Source organism: Salmo salar, chromosome ssa07 (genome assembly GCF_905237065.1).
Source record: "Salmo salar chromosome ssa07, Ssal_v3.1, whole genome shotgun sequence".
NCBI lineage: Eukaryota > Metazoa > Chordata > Actinopteri > Salmoniformes > Salmonidae > Salmo > Salmo salar.
Window position 1 is genome coordinate 50,776,389 of NC_059448.1, and position 21,166 is coordinate 50,797,554.

At 46.0% G+C, this 21,166-nt stretch overlaps 2 protein-coding genes across 4 annotated transcripts in view; both read right to left on the reverse strand.

The window, feature by feature from the left end:
- LOC106609040 (collagen alpha-2(I) chain) overlaps window positions 1-939 on the reverse strand; it is a 24,596-nt gene extending 23,657 nt beyond the window's left edge. The window contains exons 1-2 of the mRNA XM_045722219.1: window positions 852-939; window positions 633-726 (exon numbers count right to left, since the gene is read on the reverse strand). The gene's annotated coding sequence lies outside the window, so the exon portion shown is untranslated. The remainder of the gene's footprint in view (window positions 1-632; window positions 727-851) is intronic.
- A 9,904-nt stretch (window positions 940-10,843) lies between these two features.
- LOC106609038 (keratocan) lies at window positions 10,844-19,057 on the reverse strand. 3 transcript variants are annotated; one of them, XM_014207377.2, is made up of 4 exons: window positions 19,051-19,057; window positions 18,189-18,322; window positions 12,350-13,230; window positions 10,844-12,182 (listed from the first exon to the last, which is right to left on the reverse strand). In XM_014207377.2, exons 3-4 carry the CDS (start codon window positions 13,215-13,217, stop codon window positions 12,013-12,015), a joined length of 1,038 nt encoding a protein of 345 aa, XP_014062852.1. In that variant the 5' UTR covers window positions 13,218-13,230; window positions 18,189-18,322; window positions 19,051-19,057; the 3' UTR covers window positions 10,844-12,012. The 3 variants fall into 3 exon arrangements, with proteins under 3 accessions (XP_014062852.1, XP_014062853.1, XP_014062851.1); XM_014207378.2 differs by lacking the exons at window positions 18,189-18,322; window positions 19,051-19,057 and adding an exon at window positions 17,006-17,174 and having other exon boundaries at window positions 10,845-12,182; XM_014207376.2 differs by lacking the exons at window positions 18,189-18,322; window positions 19,051-19,057 and adding an exon at window positions 14,934-15,061 and having other exon boundaries at window positions 10,846-12,182.
- Window positions 19,058-21,166: the final 2,109 nt, after the last annotated feature.

Consider the following 21,166-nt stretch of genomic DNA (forward strand, 5'->3'; position numbering starts at 1 on the left):
GAGCCAAAAGTACAATCAATTACTGTAAATTGTATAAAAATATAATATCTCCAATCTCTTCAACCTGCTGATTCCAATCCAGGGTGCCAATTTCCCTGTCACCACAATGGTTATTAGAAGGGATCAAAACTCTTGATACAACGCGCTAACAATCCAACGAAAGGATCCAATCAAGAATGTGCGTAACTTCATCCCTAAAAAGTATGTCAACCACTGCTCTGTTCAGTATGAAATTTGACATCGGATCAAATGTTAAGGTCCCAATTGAGGACGTGTCAAAAGTGCCGTCTCTACTCCTCGAAGTCACCTGCTCACCTATACCTGAACGGTCACAATTACCAAGCCAGTTGTGCACTAAGCAAGAAATAGGGAAACACTCAATAAATAAATAAATATAATTACTTGATATTATCAAACACTAGACATCCAAACCAAGAATAGATGTAAAAATCCCAAAGCAATAAAAAAATGGAATATCAAAACCTCTATCAGCAATTAGCCAATGTGTCCATGCACTGCACAAACCCCTGTGAACAGCACTTTTTAGAGGGGTTCATTTTGCTAGAGAGCCTTGCAAATCCTGCATACTAAAACCCATAGCCCATAGTGAAGATCGCACCCAGAAGGCTTACCTCTGTCTCCTGTTTTCTTGAATGGTCCCTTCAGCCGTGATGGAGATGCTGAGGGCTAGGGGACCTGGCCAATGGTGAGAGGTTGCTCAGGGTGCTGGGAAGAGAGAGGGTGGGTGTGTATAGGTGTGTATGTGTGGGTGTGTGTAGGTGTGTATCGGTGTGTATGTGTAGGTGTGTTTAGGTGTGCGTGCTCTGGCAGACCAGAGCAGTGTGCCCTACCTTGCGTGTGTGAAGGTAGGCACTGAGAATGATCGGAGGGGAGCGGACTGCTTTTGGTCACTCGGACTTGGGCTGTGCACCCACCCCGTACCATGAAAACTTTTCACACACACACACACACACACACACACACACACACACACACACACACACACACACACACACACACACACACACACACACACACACACACACACACACACACACACACACACACACACACACACACACACACACTCACTCACATAGAGAACCTGCTATAACAACAGACACCAGATAGACACACACACACACACACACACACAGAGAGAGAGAGACAGAGAGGGACAGAGAGAGAGACAGAGAGGGACAGAGAGAGAAGCACCCAAATGGACAAAATATCTTTATCCCTAACAAGAGTAGCCTTTATTTTTCTAGAGGGGTGCGTGGCTTAATCAGACCTGCAGTGTGACTCAGAAATGTTTGTCTTCCTTTTCATAAGGTGAAACTCTGGCATGTGCGGCTTTCATGTGTGGTGAGGAATCTACGGGGTCCCAGAACATAATGGGGCCTCTGTGAGGAGCCTCTGTTAGCACGCTGCCGAAAGGAAGTCCTTGCCTGGAGGAGAACGGCCTCAGCTCTCCATACACTGGTATCGCTCAGCTATGTTTCCTCCTAACCACAGGTCAGTTTTATCTTCAATTCCTATTGTTGTTTCCTCCTAACCACAGGTCAGTTTTATCTTCAATTCCTATTGTTGTTTCCTCCTAACCACAGGTCAGTTTTATCTTCAATTCCTATTGTTGTTTCCTCCTAACCACAGGTCAGTTTTATCTTCAATTCCTATTGTTGTTTCCTCCTAACCACAGGTCAGTTTTATCTTCAATTCTTATTGTTGTTTTCTCCTAACCACAGGTCAGTTTTATCTTCAATTCTTATTGTTGTTTTCTCCTAACCACAGGTCAGTTTTATCTTCAATTCCTATTGTTGTTTCCTCCTAACCACAGGTCAGTTTTATCTTCAATTCCTATTGTTGTTTCCTCCTAACCACAGGTCAGTTTTATCTTCAATTCCTATTGTTGTTTCCTCCTAACCACAGGTCAGTTTTATCTTCAATTCCTATTGTTGTTTCCTCCTAACCACAGGTCAGTTTTATCTTCAATTCCTATTGTTGTTTCCTCCTAACCACAGGTCAGTTTTATCTTCAATTCCTATTGTTGTTTCCTCCTAACCACAGGTCAGTTTTATCTTCAATTCTTATTGTTGTTTCCTCCTAACCACAGGTCAGTTTTATCTTCAATTCCTATTGTTGTTTCCTCCTAACCACAGGTAAGTTTTATCTTCAATTCTTATTGTTCAAGACTTGGACTGGGAAATCAAATCCTGTATCTGTGGTTAGGTCTTGGTGCAGCACAGTCAAGGCCCAATGCAGGCAGAGGTTGGGATTAAATGCAGATCCAGGGTCAACTCACTCAATTCTAATTCCTAATGTTAAACCGATAGGAGGGAAATACAAACTGACCTAGGACCTGCTATTCCTACTTCCACCCAGGCCGGAGCAGTAGACAACAGACTGGAAGTACCTTACTTCCTTTCATGTGTCAGTTTAATCCTACGTTTCTGGTTTTCTGGCCTCAATTTTCACTCGACCCCCCAAACCTATCTCTTTCTTTCTCCCCAAGTAACTGGAGCTTTCGCTGAGTGATTGAAATTGAACTACGCTGGAATGCTGGGAATTGTTTGGAATCGTTTAGAATCATTGGGAATCGTTGGGAATCGTGCTACACCTGCTACCAGGAATGGTGACATACGCTAAGTGTACAAAACATTAGGAACACCTTCCTAATATTGAGTTTCACCCCCTTTTGCCCTCAAAACAGCCTCAATTTGTCAGGGTGTTGAAAGTATTCCACAGGGATGCTGGTCCATATTGACTTCAATGTTTCCCACAGTTGTGTCAAGTTGGCTGGATGTCCTTTGGGTGGTGGACCATTCTTGATACACATGGGAAACTGTTGAGCGTAAAAATTACCAGCAGCATTGCTGTTCTTGACACACTCAAACTGGAGCGCCTGGCACCTACTACCATACCTCATTTAAAGGCACTTAAATCTTTTCTCTTGAACATTCACCCTCTGAATGGCACACATACACAATACATGTCTCAAGACTTAAAAATCCTTCTTTGACCTGGCTCCTCCCCTTCATCTACACTGATTGAAGTTGATTTAGCAGGTGACATCAATAAGGGATCATAGCTTTCACCTGGATTTACCTGGTCAGTCTATGTCATTTTATAATCCAAGATGGCATAGCAGTCAGACGTCCTTTGTCCTCGTCTTGTCGTGTCCCGTGTATATATATATTTACATATTTTCTTCACATATCTTTTTATATATATTTTTTCTAAAAACTCAACTTCAAAACACTCTCCTGCAACCCGCCTCACCAATTAAAAAAAAAGTATTATTTACCTCAAATCTGAAATCCACACCAGAAGTTAGCCAGAAGTTAGCGAGTTCACTAGCTAACGTTAGAATTCAGCTAACCACGGTTGGCGGTCATCAGCTATCCCTTAGCTCAAAAAGCTATCGGCAGTTTTGTACAACGTGATTCAGACCAGAGCATACTGGTGTCACGGTTGTCGTACTGGAGAGAAGACAAAGGTGCAGCGGAGTTAGTGTTCATCATTTAATATTTAATTGAACAACGTGAACACTATACAAAAACAAGAAAAGAGAAAACCGACAGCCAACAGTCCTGTCAGGTGCAAACACTAACAGAAACAATTACCCACAAAACCCCAACGGAAAAACATGTACTTATGTGTGACTCCCAATCAACAACAACAAACTTCAGCTGTGCCTGATTGGGAGCCACACACGGCCCAAAACAAAGAAATACAAATACATAGAAAAAGAACATAGAACGCCCACCCAATGTAACACCCTGGCCTAACCAAAATAAAGAACAAAAAATCCCTCTCTATGGCCAGGGCGTTACAGTACCCCCCCCTCCCCCCCCAAGGTGCGGATTCCGGCCACAAAACCTGACACTGAAGGGGAGGCTCTGGGTGGGCCATCCTACGGCGGCGGCTCAGGTGCGGGACGTGGCCTCTGCCCCACCCTTGGCTTCGCCCTCCTAGGTGGCGCACCTGGCCGCGCCGAAGGTCTGGTGGGCGACCCTTGTTGCGCCCGGCTGGCGGACGACCCTGGCTGCGCCCGGCTGGCGGGCGGCGATGGCTGCGCCCAGCTGGCGGGTGTCCCTTGCTGCGCCCGACTGGCGGACGACCCTGGCTGCGCCCGGCTGGCGGGCGGCGATGGCAGATCCGGACAGGCGGGCCATTCTGGCAGATCCGGCACGGCAGGCCACTCTGGCAGATCCGGCACGGCGGGCCACTCTGGCAGATCCGGCACGGCGGGCCACTCTGGCAGATCCGGCACGGCGGGCCACTCTGGCAGATCCGGACCGGCGGGCCACTCTGGCAGCTCCGAACAGGCGGGCCACTCTGGCAGCTCCGAACAGGCGGGCCACTCTGGCAGCTCCGAACAGGCGGGCCCTCTGGCAGCTCCGAACAGGCGGGCCACTCTGGCAGCTCCGAACAGGCGGGCCACTCTGGCAGCTCCGAACAGGCGGGCCACTCTGGCAGCTCCGAACAGGCGGGCCACTCTGGCAGCTCCGAACAGGCGGGCCACTCTGGCAGCTCCGAACAGGCGGGCGGCTCTGGACTGGCGAGACCCACTGGAGGCCTAGTCCTGGGAGGTGGCACAGGACGGACCTGGATGGGGAGACCCACTGGAGGCCTGGTCCGAGGAGGAGGCACAGGCTTAACCAGGATGGGGAGACCCACAGGAGGCCTGGTCCGTGGAGCAGGCACAGGACAGACCAGGATGGGGAGACCCACTGGAGGCCTGGTCCGAGGAGGAGGTATAGGCTTAACCAGGATGGGGAGACCCACTGGAGCAGGCACAGGACAGACCAGGATGGGGAGACCCACTGGAGGACTGGTCCGAGGAGGAGGCACGGGCTTGACCAGGATGGGAAGACATGCAGGAGGCCTGGTTCTGGGCGTAGGCACAGGACGTGCAGGGCTGGGAAGACATGCAGGAGGCCTGTTTCTGGGCGTAGGCTCAGGACGTGCAGGGCTGGGAAGACATGCAGGAGGCCTGTTTCTGGGCGCAGGCACAGTCTTCAACAGACGGCCAGCACGCACCTCAGGACGAGTATGGAGAACTGACTCAGGTGACATCAATTCACCGACACGCTCCGTAGGGCGAATGCCGTGCCTTACACACCAAACCAGCAGGTCTCTCATCTCTCTCTCCTCCAATCTCCCCATCAACTCCTTCACTGTCTCTGCTTTCCACCCTTCGCTCACCTCCAACGTCAACCCGACTGGCTCTGGTTCCGACCTCGGCACCGCCGACTGTCCCGTGTGCCTCCCCCCCAAAAAATCTTGGGGCTGCCTCTCGTGCCTGTTGCGCTCTCTCTCCTCATACCATCGCCTCTCCACTCTCGCCGCTTCGATCTCCCACTGCGGGAGGCGATACTCCCCAGCCTGAGTCCATGGTCCCTCTCCGTCCAGTATCTGTTCCCACGTCCATGAGTCCATCATGCTGCTCTCCTGGTGCTGCTCCTTCCTCCGCTGCTTGGTCCTTTTGTGGTGGGTAATTCTGTCACGGTTGTCGTACTGGAGAGAAGACCAAGGTGCAGCGGAGTTAGTGTTCATCATTTAATATTTAATTGAACAACGTGAACACTATACAAAAACAAGAAAAGAGAAAACCGACAGCCAACAGTCCTGTCAGGTGCAAACACTAACAGAAACAATTACCCACAAAACCCCAACAGAAAAACATGCACTTATGTGTGACTCCTAATCAACAACAATGATCTTCAGCTGTGCCTGATTGGGAGCCACACACGGCCCAAAACAAAGAAATACAAAAACATAGAAAAAGAACATAGAATGCCCACCCAATGTAACACCCTGGCCTAACCAAAATAAAGAACAAAAAAACCCTCTGGACCTAACAACTGGACCTATTTTCTGGACATTTACTCCTAAAGCTCTGGACATTTACACCTAGATCTTGCAGCTAGCTAGCTGCTATCCGAGTGACTATTGGCTAACGTCGGTCCCGGAGCTAGCATCAATTATTCCGGAGCTGGCCAGTTGAAGAGTTCCATCAGCCACTCCTGGGCTACAATCACCTATCCGGACCCGTTTTACTGCCGATGCGGAGCCCCATCGGGCCTTCATGACTGGGCTACCGACGTTATCTGCCCGAGGGAGTTATCCAACTGGCCCCTCTGTTGCGACGTAATCTGAACGCCCATCTGCGGCCAGCTAATTGTTAGCTGTCTTATCGGCTGCTATCTGAATAGGTCTATCGGCCAATTTTCTTGGGCCACTATAACTATAACTATTTTTGCCAATTGGATTGGTCCCCTCTACCACACGGAACCCCACTACTCTACCGACGGAAACGCACGAGGTGGCTAAAAACAGACCATCTTCTGCCAACTTGCTACCCATGGCCCGGCTAGCTGTCTGAATCGCCATGACCGCAACCGACCTCACTACTCACTGGACCCTTTTGATTACTTGGCTAAGCATGCCTCTCCTTAATGTCAATATGCCTTGTCCATTGCAGTTCTGGTTAGTGTTTATTGGCTTATTTCACTGTAGAGCCTCTAGCCCTGCTCATTATACCTTATCCAACCTCTCAGTTCCACCACCCACACATGCGATGACATCACCTGGTTTCAATGATGTTTCTAGAGACAATATCTCTCTCATCATCACTCAATGCCTAGGTTTACCCCCACTGTATTCACATCCTACCATGCCTTTGTCTGTACATTATACCTTGAAACTATTTTATCGCCCCCAGAAACCTGCTCCTTTTACTCTCTGTTCCAGACGTCCTAGACGACCAATTCTCATAGCTTTTAGCCGTACCCTTATCCTACTCCTCCTCTGTTCCTCTGGCGATGTAGAGTTAAATCCAGGCCCTGCAGTGCCTAGCTCCACTCCTATTCCCCAGGTGCTTGATGACTTCTGTAACCGTAATAGCCTTGGTTTCATGCATGTTAACATTAGAAGCCTCCTCCCTAAGTTTGTTTTATTCACTGCTTTAGCACACTCTGCCAACCCGGATATCCTAGCCGTGTCTGAATCCTGGCTTAGGAAGACCACCAAAAACTCTGAAATCTCCATCCCTAACTACAACATTTTCAGACAAGATAGAATGGCCAAAGGGGGCGGTGTTGCAATCTACTGCAGAGATAGCCTGCAGAGTTCTGTCCTACTATCCAGGTCTGTACCCAAACAATTTGAACTTCTACTTTTAAAAATCCACCTCTCTAAAAACAAGTCTCTCACCGTTGCTGCCTGCTATAGACCACCCTCTGCCCCGAGCTGTGCTCTGGACACCATATGTAAACTGATTGCCCCCATCTATCTTCAGAGCTCGTGCTGCTAGGTGACCTAAGCTGGGACATGCTTAACACCCCAGCCACCCTACAATCTAAGCTTGATGTCCTCAATCTCACACAAATTATCAATGAACCTACCAGGTACCACCCCAAAGCCGTAAACACGGGCACCCTCATAGATATCATCCTAACCAACTTGCCCTCTAAATAAACCTCTGCTGTTTTCAACCAAGATCTCAGCGATCACTGCCTCATTGCCTGCATCCGTAATGGGTCAGCGGTCAAATGACCTCCACTCATCACTGTCAAATGCTCCCTGAAACACTTCAGGGAGCAAGCCTTTCTAATTGACCTGGCCCGGGTATCCTGGAAGGATATTGGCCTCATCCCTTCAGTAGAGGATGCCTGGTTATTTTTTTAAATGCCTTCCTCACCATCTTAAATAAGCATGCCCCATTCAAGAAATGTAGAACCAGGAACAGATATAGCCCTTGGTTCTCTCCAGACCTGACTGCCCTTAACCAACACAAAAACATCCTGTGGCATTCTGCATTAGCATCGAACAGCCCCCGTGATATGCAACTTTTCAGGGATGTTAGAAACCAATATACACAGGCAGATAGAAAAACAAAGGCTAGCTTTTTCAAGCAGAAATGTACTTCCTGCAACACAAACTCAAAAAAGTTCTGGGACACTGTAAAGTCCTTGGAGAATAAGAGCACCTCCTCCCAGCTGCCCACTGCACTGAGGATAGGAAACTCTGTCACCACCGATAAATCCACTATAATTGAGAATTGCAATAAGCATTTTTCTACGGCTGGCCATGGTTTCCACCTGGCTACCCCTACCCCGGTCAACAGCACTGCACCCCCCACAGCAACTCGCCCAAGCGTTCCCCATTACTCCTTCTCCCAAATCCAGTCAGCTGATGTTCTGAAAGAGCTGAAAAATCTAGACCCCTACAAATCAGCCGGGCTAGACAATCTGGACCCTTTCCTTCTAAAATTATCTGCCGAAATTGTTGCAACCCCTATTACTAGCCTGTTCAACCTCTCTTTCGTGTCGTCTGAGATTCCCAAAGATTGGAAAGCAGCTGCGGTCATCCCCCTCTTCAAAGGGGGGACACTCTTGACCCGAACTGCTACAAACCTATATCTATCCGACCCTGCCTTTCTAAACTCTTCGAAAGCCAAGTCAACAAACAGATTACCGACCATTTCGAATCACACTGCACCTTCTCCGCTATGCAATCTGGTTTCAGAGCTGGTCATGGGTGCACCTCAGCCACTCTCAAGGTCCTAAATGATATCTTAACCGCCATCGATAAGAAACAATACTGTGCAGCCGTATTCATTGACCTGGCCAAGGCTTTCGACTCTGTCAATCACCACATCCTCATCGGCAGACTCAATAGCCTTGGTTTCTCAAATGATTGCCTCGCCTGGTTCACCAACTACTTCTCTGATAGAGTTCAGTGTGTCAAATCGGAGGGCCTGTTGTCCGGGCCTCTGGCAGTCTCTATGGGGGTGCCACAGGGTTCAATTCTTGGGCTGACTCTTTTCTCTGTATACATCAATGATGTTGCTCTTGCTGCTGGTGAGTCTCTGATCCACCTCCACGCAGACGACACCATTCTGTATACTTCTGGCCCTTCTTTGGACACTGTGTTAACTACCCTCCAGACGAGCTTCAATGCCATACAACTCTCCTTCCGTTGCCTCCAACTGCTCTTAAATACAAGTAAAACTAAATGCATGCTCTTCAACCGATCGCTGCCTGCACCTGCCCGCCCGTCCAGCATCACTACTCTGGATGGTTCTGACTTAGAATATGTGGACAACTACAAATACCTAGGTGTCTGGTTAGACTGTAAACTCTACTTCCAGACTCACATTAAACATCTCCAATCCAAAGTTAAATTTAGATGTGGCGGCTTCCTATTTCGCAACAAAGCATCTTTCACTCATGCTGCCAAACATACCCTCGTAAAACTGACCATCCTACCGATCCTCGACTTCAGCGACGTCATTTACAAAATAGCCTCCAACACCCTACTCAATAAATTGGATGCAGTCTATCACAGTGCCATCCGTTTGGTCACCAAAGCCCCATATACTACCCACCACTGCGACCCGTATGCTCTCGTTGGCTGGCCCTCGCTTCATACTCGTCGCCAAATCCACTGGCTCCAGGTCATCTACAAGACCCTGCTCGGTAAAGTTCCCCCTTATCTCAGCTTGCTGGTCACCATAGCAGCACCCACCTGTAGCACGAGCTCCAGCAGGTATATCTCTCTGGTCACCCCCAAAGCCAATTCCTCCTACGGCCGCCTCTCCTTCCAGTTCTCTGCTGCCAATGACTGTCTCCCTCACTAGCTTTAAGCACCAGCTGTCAGAGCAGCTCACAGATTACTGCACCTGTACATAGCCCATCTATAATTTAGCCCAAACAACTACGTCTTCCCCTACTGTATTTATTTATTTATTTATTTTGCTCCTTTGCACCCCATTATTTCTATTTCTACTTTGCACTTCCTTCCACTGCAAATCTACCATTCCAGTGTTTTACTTGCTATATTGTATTTACTTCGCCACCATGGCCTTTTTTGCCTTTACCTCCCTTATCTCACCTCATTTGCTCACTTTGTATATAGACTTATTTTTCTACTATATTATTGACTGTAGGTTTGTTTTACTCCATGTGTAACTCTGTGTTGTTGTATGTGTCAAACTGCTTTGCTTTATCTTGGCCAGGTCGCAATTGTAAATGAGAACTTGTTCTCAACTTGCCTACCTGGTTAAATAAAGGTGAAATAAATAAAATAAATAAATACATTGAAAAAGCATGTGTTCATAATGTTTTGTGCATTCAGTGTATAGCTATGGTCAGGTGGAGTTCTGATTTTACTAACCCCAGCATGATTCTGAGAAGGGATTGGTTTATGATGGTGGTTAATTTATTAATATTTCAATCTGAGACTGTTACCAGCTAAAATATAAAGCTACAATCAATTAAAAACACCAACCATGAAAAGGAAAGAGAGGTTTAGAGAGGGAGAGAAAGTTCTGAAGAAGGCGATATGAAGCGAGAGTGATTGATCACAACTGACATGAGGAATGCTTGCTTCTGGCACACAATAATAATCCCTGTCAATTCTTGCACGTTGTTGCATTACTGAGTGTGTTCGCCACTGTTGTGGTATTCCTGCAAGAATAGTATTCTGACTACTGTCGATTCCATCGGTCACCAAACATTGGCTATAGCAGAATGGTGGAAATGTGTCCTGAGAGAGACCATAAAGTGACAACACCTTCATGATATCATTACCAGGCCAGCAGCTTGAGACTCACTGTTTTCTCTGGTCTTCCTCTGGCACTGCTTCCTTGGTGCATGTGGAAGTGCATTCTGGGAGATCTTAGCTCTCCAGCTATTAAGCAGTAAGTCATAGAGACTACCGCAAATATGCACTCAAAGAATGTGTGGTTTCTAGGTCTGTGTGAGTGTGATTGAGTCTCTCTCTGTCTGTGTGTGTGTTTGTTACTTAGTGTGATTGAGTCTCTCTCTGTCTGTGTCTGTCTGTGTGTATCTGTCTGTGTGTGTGTTTGTGAGTGTGTCTATAGAAGTGAAGGTGATTCATGTAACATATTTCTTCCTTCATTTAATGTTTTTCCAGAAAAATGTTTTATTTAAATTATTGACTGTGTAAGGAATTCACAACTTAACATATTCTTAACAAAATGTAAGCATTCCAAAATTGCTTTGGCATTTTCAAAATATGTAAGATGACTGCAAAAAGATTGACCCATTGAGTACAAAATGGAATTTCACATTTGAGACAGTGATCAAGAATTCAGTGAATTCAGTGAAAAACAGACAATTAAATAAATGAGCTAAATGTGAAAGAGCAAACAATTGCATGTTTGTGTGGAATAGCATGTGTCTAAAGTTACCTCAACATATTCATATTCACAGAGAACTTGAAAATAAAATAATTTGCATTTAATTTGGTTTCAAGTCTGATATCATCAATTCAAGTTATTCTGTCAGAGGGGAGCAGTATAAAATGTTTAAAAAGTATTAGTTTGGTATTCACAAAAGATGATCTTCCATTCAAAGAAAGCGAATGGGGACAATGAGTCATCAGAAGATTCAACATGCCTTAAATACATACTGTTTATAAACAATATTCCTCCTATCTTGTCCCGATCACATTGTCATAGTAAATTATTGTCTTTTTTAGAGTTTTGGAAAAACACAATTTCAAGGTTTTCTACCACTTTCAGACCAATGTGTGCTGTATTGAAGCAGCACACTTAGACATACTGCACTGTTGCATTAAGCACTTGTGACTATAGGACTAACATAAGGCACAACTAGTGGTCAAAAGACAGTAGTGCAGTCCAATCACACTATCTACAGATTGTCAGGTGACCTTCCCCCAACAAGGTTGAGGTCAATTCCATTCCCATTCTACCAATTCAGGAGACTCAATTCAACAACTGAAAATGGCCCATTATTTTCTATTGACCTATTAATTGCATTAATTCTTAAATTGACCGAGTTTGGTTTGACCCCAACCCTGGCGTTTAATATGTGGTTCTCAACATAAGTATGCAAATGAGTAGTCCACAGATCAAAAATCCATATAGATTAGCATAGTCACTTCCATTCGTTAGTAATCATCTGCCCTTGGATCCGGGAGACTATAGCTAGATGCGATTGGCTGGTGGAAGTGTATTTCTTAAATGACGATGGACCTGAGGAGACGGAAGCACACCATAAGGTCTCTGGGTATTGGTGGCTTGATCTCATTGCCATCGAGACGGAGGTAGCGGAGTTTAGGAGCGGTCTCAGTGGCATAGCCCTCCAGAGCATCAGCCGACACAGGGCAGATATCAGATCCATTCACACCTGCAATTGCAAATACACCATCTTAGCAAAACAGTCCTACAACTCATCAAAGACATTTTCCACTGATTATAATAATACAATTATCTGGATTTAAAAACAATCATCAGTTAACCATACAGGCAGTCAGTCAATGTATCAATGAAACTAGAACAGTGTCAAAAACGTACTCTTAATCTGGTTGTGGTCCAGGTGGAGGTGTTCCAGGCCTGAGGGGATCATAGGAACCTGAGTTAGTTGGTTATGTGACAACTGCAGGTCCAGGATGCTGGACATGTTGAACACGTTCTTGGGCAGCCCGCCGTTTCCCAGCTTGTTGCGGTTGAGCCTGAGGAAGGCCACCTTGGGTAGACCCTTGAAGTAGTCAGCGGGGATCTTCTCAATGGCATTGTTGTCCAGGAAGAGCTGGGTGATGGTGATGGGGAGGCCCAGGGGCATGGTGGTAAGCTGGTTCTTGGCCAGGTTGATCTGGACCAGGTTGCTCAGGCCCTTCAGGCTCAACTCGGTCACTGCGTCATCCTGGAGCTTGTTCCCCTGCAGTTCCAGCAGTGTCAGCCGATCCAGACCTGAGAACACCCCGGCGGGGATCTTGGAGATGCGGTTGCGGGAGAGGCGCAGCTGCTCCAGGCTGGAGGGCAGGTTGGCCGGGACGGAGCTCAGCAGGTTGTCATCCATGTAGAGGTGGACCAGGCGGAGCATGGCGGCCAGGGCACCCTCCTCCATGCCCTCGCTGGTGATGCGGTTGTGGTTGAGGTTGATCCAGCGGAGCTGCGTGGCGTTGCGGAAAGCGTCTATTGACAGTACGTCGATGAGGTTGTTCTGCAGGTAGAGATACCAGGTGTGTGGGGGGATGGTGGGGATGCGCTTCAGAGTCTTGTTGTCGCAGTAGACGGCGTTGGGGAAGCTGGGCGGGCAGCGGCACTCTTTGGGACAGGCCTGTACCTGGGCCATGTAGTCTTCGTAGGACATGTCCGGGCTCTGTGCCAGAGCCGGACCGACCAGAAGGAGGACGGAGGAAAGGGCCAGGAGAAGCGCCATCTTAACACTCAGCCTGGGGTAGAGGAGAAAGAAAACACATGAGATGAGACTGACTCTTATGCAAAACACAGACACAGATACCGGCACAGACACAAACCCTGAAGACAAGATCAAGAACGTGGTTGAACAAACACACCGATCCAAATACACAGATGATGATCTCTGCATGTTCCAAGATAACTCAACATGGACCGGATTGAGGACTAGGCGTTAGCACTTCATTGGGACCTATCCTGTTTTTTTTTATAGGCGAGTCTCGTTTCCTCTCACCTTATTTTAGATTAAGTGCTTTCAAGTACAGATGAGCTTATTTGGACATGGTGCATTAAGCGTGCAAGTGTTCATTAAGCTGCCTTAAGTTCATTCACATGTAAACAACAACGATTCCAGGTGTCTCATTAATTTAGTCCCTTATTGAAAAAACTGCCAGGCCTTCCATCAATGGCTAGCCCAAACTAGCTGTAGCTAGCTTCAAATCTTCTGCATTGACACAAGGTCATTAGCATTCGAGTTTACATGAAGTTAATGAGCGTTGGCACATCATGCGGTCAGGCCAGCTGTCCACTGGGTCCATGGGAGATTATAAGCTTTCTTAAGGACAGGATGCACTGCCAGGTCAACAAATGGCCTTACACGAATACTTCTGATTGGATGCTAATCTGTAAAATTGGCACATGCAGGAGGCAGTTGAGGTTGGGCTGAGGTTGTGTGCTCCTTTAGGAGTAAAACACAGAGCAAACCAAATCCACCTGACTCTGTAGTGGATGAAGCACAATCTGTTACACCAGACATTGGTAATGAATTAAAAGGCCCACCAACACACCTAGCCGTGGAATGCCATATAAGCATTTATACATACAGTACACAGATGCATATAAAAGCAGTTACATTCTCCACGCAATCATGACAGAGAAAGTGGAATTAACCTACATAGTAGAGGAAAAACATGGAGAAAAGAGGAACTGGGGATGATAGCGAGACAAGAAGCCAAAGTGACAAAGAGATTGACAGAGGCAGACAATAACTCAGTGGCATCTAAACTCTGCAATAGCACATCCACCCATCCTGTCCCAGAATGCTTGATTCCTCTCAACTGTCATCTGGTGCTGGTTTAAATTCTTGGTGTGTGCTCCACACGTTGGTCTGGAACTCATTTTCAACAGGCCTGGTTATGCCATGGCTGGGCCCACTTCAAAGATGTGGCCCGCTCACCTGGTTCTGGGGCCCCTGGCACCGCGTATCTCACTGTATGGGGCCAAAGATCTATGGAACACCATGTGTCCATGCCCCTAACCTTAGAGACCCAACTGTTGGGTTAAACTTTCCACCTGACCATAACTAGAGCTGCTAGTATTTAGTTTGGCCAAGGTCAGGAAAAGTTACAATTACTTATCACATTTGTCAAATGTGAAATTCCTGTTAAGCAAACTGCCGTAAAGACCATAACTGGAATCTCTCCAGAGCCTCACTCGTTCAAAGCTTCAAAGCCATTCACAAGTTCTGGCTTTTCAGTGCAAGATGACCTACAGTATAGTACAAATGAACACAGAAAATCGCCAAATAAAGGTCTAGCCACTCAATTTGCCTCAACTGTCACCTCCCAAAACTGAACTCACATTGTCTTTGTGACCATTAGTTTGCAAGCAAAGTCCCATCTATACCTACTTTTCCTCAAACTGGAAACCCAATTTAATCGTCCACTAGAACCACACGTACCTTTGAGTTCAAGTGATTTTCCAAAGTCTGTCTATGCGCCCTGTTTCTGCCTTGCTCAAGAAATGTGGTTGCAACTGCAGTCCCAAACTCAGAGAAACACCGCTCACCTCCCCTGTATTTGTACCATCGGTGTCTTCATTCAGTTGGTGGGAACCCTTCATTGACAGTCACACTGTAGTTCCTCTCGGCCAATCAGAGGCCTGTAATCAGAGGTCATAATCCATGCAGTGACTTTTTCCCTGTTAAGCCTGCGGCGGTGTGGTAGCTGAGGCCTTGAGACTTTGCCCACTTCAGTAGCTCAGGCTAATACGGGCCTATACTCACTATGAAACCACCCAAACCCTTCTGTCCACTCCCTGTTCTCCCACAGTTGGCCCTTGGCACCATCTCTCTGTTTATGTCCTTCAGGTAAATGTCCTGCTGAGATCTCTAATGTTCTTAGCGCTAATCAGGCAGCGATGTCTGAATGGAACAACTCAACTCTGTTTGAAAGAAACAAATCTACGTCTTCATCTCATTTTTCTGTGCAGAATGGTGCAATAGCAATCCATGTGTTCCTCATAATAGTGACTTGGCCATAAAAACCCAGGAGAAATATGGTCACAGTGTCTCCTTGTGTTGGCATGATAAGGGATATGATGATGGCCCTCTTTTGGGCCAACTCCCGACAATAGGATTATCCTACTTATCCTACGTATGGCTTTGACAATGTCTTTCAGTCCTTGGTGTTCTTTCTGACAGTTCTCTGAATTGGAATTCAGAGAACTGTAAACAAATACACTGTGGGAACAAATTGGCTTTTGCTAATGATTCAGATTTGTTTAAATCCTTTCTGATGCGGACCCACCCAACAATCTTCTAGCACAATCGGACACAATCAGACTCTGACCTTAAAAGACATCAAACCCAGTACAATTAAGTACACATCGGTCTGTCCAGACATGAGACTTAATGGGGTGGGGTTACAGTGAAAATAAGGGGATTTAAAAGGTGTAGACTGGGTTGGCAAAGGTTTCTCAAGTTAGCATTGGGGTTGGGCTAGCTAGTTAAGTTGGGGTGGGTAGGTTATTTTGTTTTGCTCATTCTCATTTCCTTTGAAGCTGCCATAGGCCCACCTAATACCTTGAGATAATCCCATCTGATTGGCTTGTCCAGGTTGGAGCTAGCCTTGATCCAAGATGTGCCACGAGAGACCAATAGGGATCGTCTCGTGTCTGGCAAGCTGCTTGCGCACAATACAGTCACTCCTCAACACAATGCGAGAGGTAGAAACACTCTAACCCCTTAAGAGAATTTAGCTACCTTAAATCCCGAACACATTTAAACTGACTACACTTCAAAGGTCAAAGCGTAAAACGCAAGGTAAACGAATGAACAGTGACTGTGCATCAATCACGGTGCCTATCTCCTCACAGGTTATTTTACCTCAATGGGAACAGACACCATGTTGCTCACACTCAAAAATAGAAAACTGTTTTCAAAACCCTGGAAGTTGCAAATCAGTGATGCATATTGTTTACGTCATGTCCACTTATATAACGAAAATATGTGAGTTTCTGGTTTGGCATATACAGCATCTCATCTGACATGCTCTCAGATAACGGTCTACAGTTTGTTTGACCTCCATCTCCATCACAAAACACCTTGCTGTTGAAAAGACACCCTCGGCATACGCCCACCACTCTATAGTGGTAGCAGTCTAGCAGAGCTGGTATATCAATAAAGATGGAGAAAGGTGTGGTCATTGCCAGAGTCAAGTGCTCCAAACCTACACATCATCCCCAGCTTCCAATTGGCTCATTCATCCCCCCTCCTCTCCCCTGTAACTATTCCCCAGGTCGTTGCTGTAAATGACAATGTGTTCTCAGTCAACTTACATTATAAAATAAGGGTTACATTTTATTTAAAAAATAATCTGTTTCTCTTTAGAGGCACTTACACATCAGCAGTAACTATATAGTAAAACTGGTCATGAGAAATGTGCATGAAATCGACACACAATAACAGTTAATGAAGTGTTCTGCACTGCAAACCCACTACAGCAACTTGGCAGTACTTCAGTCATGTTTTACCTTGTCTTGATGGAAATCAGATGTCTCTAATCAAATGAAAGATTAGACTGCAGATATGCACCACAAGGGAATCCATCCATTAGGATTTTCATTATACATTACTATTGATTTAATGGCAAAGTTTTCAGAATCTCACTGTATTGACTTGTGACTCAGGGCTTCTCACTATGTTGCAGAATGGAACAAAACAGGCTTGAAAACAAATGCTGGCCACTTTCCTGTTTGACGATCTGAAAGGAAACATGTGGAGGAGTATGATAATGTGAATTTCCTGGAAGAGGTTTCCAGTCAAAGCCAGCTATGTTAATTAGTTAAAGGACTGTGTTTGAACGGGCTTCAGTTGGGTTCAGCTCTACTTGATGACTGCGCTGAAATGAAATTGACTTCTCTCCAGCATTGATCAGAGGACATTCAGCTCAGTTACAGCTGTGTTAAACAAGCCCTGTGTCTACATAAAACTACAAGGCTCTGGAAAGCACAACTATGTCTGGCATTGGAATATCAAACATGATGCAGTTTTTATCTCTGCAGATTTTCCAACCGTATCTATGGATATTTACAAGAGACTGATTATGGAATAAACTCTTCAACAAGAAAAGAACAGAGGCCCGCACACTGAATATGCTCTCAATTTACCACCTGCTTTTGACCTGACAAAGTTCAGTGCTGGATTGAACCGTTGCCTGTAAAAGGTGGTAAATTGGGAGCATATTCATTATGCTCTGTTCTTTTCAAGTTTAATTCTTTAGCCCAGCACCTACGTTTTTAAGGATGTGTGTATGACCACACACATTTCTATAAACTCTTGCACTGCTATCATAATCAATCTGTTACTGCACTATTTCTTTCCACTAACAAACTTCAAAACATACTTTTCAAGGGAGACATTTAACTAAGAAAAAATCTGTGAGTACACTACCAAAAACCTGTTGTAATTGTAATTGAATTTCACACCCCTGCAAGACCGCAGCAAACTGCAGAAAATACTGCTAGATCTCTTGAACGCATTGGTCCTTTTTGGAACCGAAACTGGCACGCAGCACAAGATCAAAGGTAAAGACCAGAATACTTCTCATATCAATCTCTCCAGATGTAAATAATGCCCCCCAAAAGAAAAGAACCGAAAAGGATGACCCATCCACACCCCTTTTAGCCTTTCACCCCTCTTCAGGAAAAACAATACCTGCTTCTCCAAACGGTGTTTGTTGGTAGTGTATGGCCAGGTGATGCTTGGCTCAGGGGTAGTAGTGGTCGTCTGGTCCTCCAGTACTCTTCTCTGGTGCTGGTCCACAGTGCTCTAACAGTCTCAGTTGCTCCCTGCGACCAAGGAGGAGAGAGAGAGAAAGCCCTATTAGATTCTGTATTGTTTTTAATATTATTTCCTCAAGGCTGTACCTTTGACATCCCCTGGTGAAGCAGAGAGAGGGTGTGTGTGTGAGGGTGAGAGTGGGGGGGTAAGAGTGGGGGTAAGGGTGAAGGTGGGTGTGTGTGTGAGGGCGGGTGGGGGGTACGGGTGGTGGTGTGTGTGTGGGTGAGGGTGGGGGTAGGGGTGAGGGTGGGGTGTGTGTGAGGGTGGGGTGTACGGGTGTACGGGTGAGGATGGGGGTGAGGGTGTGTGTGTGTGCAGGTAAGGGTGGGGGTATGGGTTTGTGGGGATTGTCTTTTCCGGAGTGTTAATTGGCTACTTTTCACCAGCCCAGCATACAGCAGGTTTTTAAATGACCAAAGAGTTTGGTCTGCTTTGTATTTACATTTTTGCCATGGAAATAAATATGGTGATACTGGTATTGTCCCGGCCCTAGCTGGAACATCGGCCTGTACCCCATCATCATCGCGATAGCAATGCACATGACCTCTCCATAGGTTATGTTTATCATAGTGTCAGTCCAGGACTGAGTGGAGCTTAGGGAATTGTTCAGGCACCTTGATAATCAAGAATGTAAGTACTGAGTACTGACACTCACAGGCATTTAGTGACACAAACAGAGCAACATGCATGCACACACACAAAGAACATTGACAGGGTTAACATTGCAGCACTCTACCTCTCTCTCTACTCTCCCCCTTCATCCCTTCAGGCCCTCTGTTTATGTATTCCGTCCTCTCTCTCTCTCTCTCTCTGTTTGTGTGTGATAAACAGGGCTGGCACAGGGAGGACAGGAGCAGAGCGGGGACATCTGGACCTACCATCTGGATCCTGCTCTCTGTGGAGAGAGAGAGGGAGAACGAAACGGGGAGATGGAGAATTGAGGGGTCGAGAGAATAGAGGGATATGGGAAAGAGAGTAGGGAGAAAACTTGCCCCTCAAGTTTTCTGAGCAGAAATTATTTTCATTGTTGGATATAAGAATATAAAAACACCAGGAAATCAGTGATTTAGGAAATCTCTTCCCAAGTATTCTCGTGCATAGTACAGAGACACACAGATTGTATACAAATGTAAGCAAGATTTAAAATGATTTTGTTTTAGTCAAATATTATATCTGTTTGGGCTTCTTGCAATGAATTTGCAGTCTACAAATGATTTGTAATTATATTCCAGCCCCTCGACCATCCTCTCAAGAAAAGATCGTCCCATGGCTGAATCTAGTTGATGATCCCAGGAATTGACTATTCAGACAGAGAAAATAGAGAAAGGAGGGAGGGAGAGAGGGGAGACAAAAACACTTAACAGAGGAGGAAAGAAAGAGCAGAGTGAGAACAGCTGGAGAAGGTGCCTAGGATGGGCCTTTGAGCCGAACGTCCTGGCCAGGCAGCTGATTAAACTTTCATGAAACATTTCCAAAGGCAGGGAAGAGGAAGTGCGGGCCATGACTTTATGAAGGGCTTTATTGTCTAGACACGGCAGCAAGAGCTCCAAGCTATTCTCCAACGGAGGAATGTCGAGGAGGAAGAGGAGGAAATTATATTGGATTTGGGATCAGTATGAATGGTTGTGCAAAAACACAGTAAGACGTGAGCAATATTGTAAAGACTAATACGATACATGTCATCTAGGTAATTTAGGGGTTTTATAAATCCTGACGCCCATGCTTCAATTGGTTCAAATTTCCGTAGGACGTCATTTGAGGTAGGTCTCTTGTTTAGGTCACAGAATATCCAGGAATATTCTAGAGCGACTAGACATATAGAAGCACCGGCAGAATAGCACTCAGCCTACAGTGAAAGAAAACCACTGTGTCAAATATAATATAGCTCTCTCAACTATGTTATTTGTGCAAGAGGAGCAATTGCAAGGTGTGATTGACTATAACAGCGGGATCTTATTACGAGTAACAGGCTGGAAAAATTGAACGTCTGGCAACCCGTTCAGTGATACTCGCTAAAGACGTTAAGCTAATCAGCTGACCTGGAGCCTGTAGATAGTGCCTGCTCTAATTAGGCATGCACGAGTTAGCCGACACCACTGATCCCAGCACAGATCCCATCCAAAATTCGACTTTACATAGGCAGCATGCTAACAGTTCACTCCTACGACACATTAAAACAGAAATGTCTTCAGTATAAAACTACACAAGAAAACCAAAAGATGCATATTTCCACGTGAGGGAGTAAATGTTTCAAAGTATCCCTCCGGCAACACCGGCACTTTCATGATTTCTCAGCCTCTGCGTTTGAACTGGAAGAATTACTTCATCAAATTAGTCCAACGTTCCCCACTCTGGACGGTATATTTTTCTGTGGACTGTCTGCGCCAGTAATTTGCCATGTCTGGCCTTTGAAAAAGATGAGGAGGAGTGTATGGGATTACGGCTTGGTACAATGTGAGAAACGCATTAGTACACTGGTTCTGCTCATCCATCAGCTCTTCCCTGAAATCCCCTCTCCCTATCCCAAATGGACTCCCCCAGTCCCACCCACCCTGGACACTTTAGAGAGGTTGTCAACATCTGCAAAACCATCTGCAAAAACAACCAGTGCCTACGTGTACACCTGTTTGGAACATGTAGGCACTGGCTTACGTGTTTATGTAATTCTGATGGAAAATCACCACTGGGCCATACTTTAGTTATGATCCTGTGTTGGAGGTGGTGCACACTGCACAAATGACTCTCAAAGCACTGAGTGTTTTGGCACAAAATTGCCGCCAAACATCACCCAAGTGGCTGCTTGACCTGTTTGGCGTTACTTACTGTTGATTAAGTTACAGGCATCCTTCTGT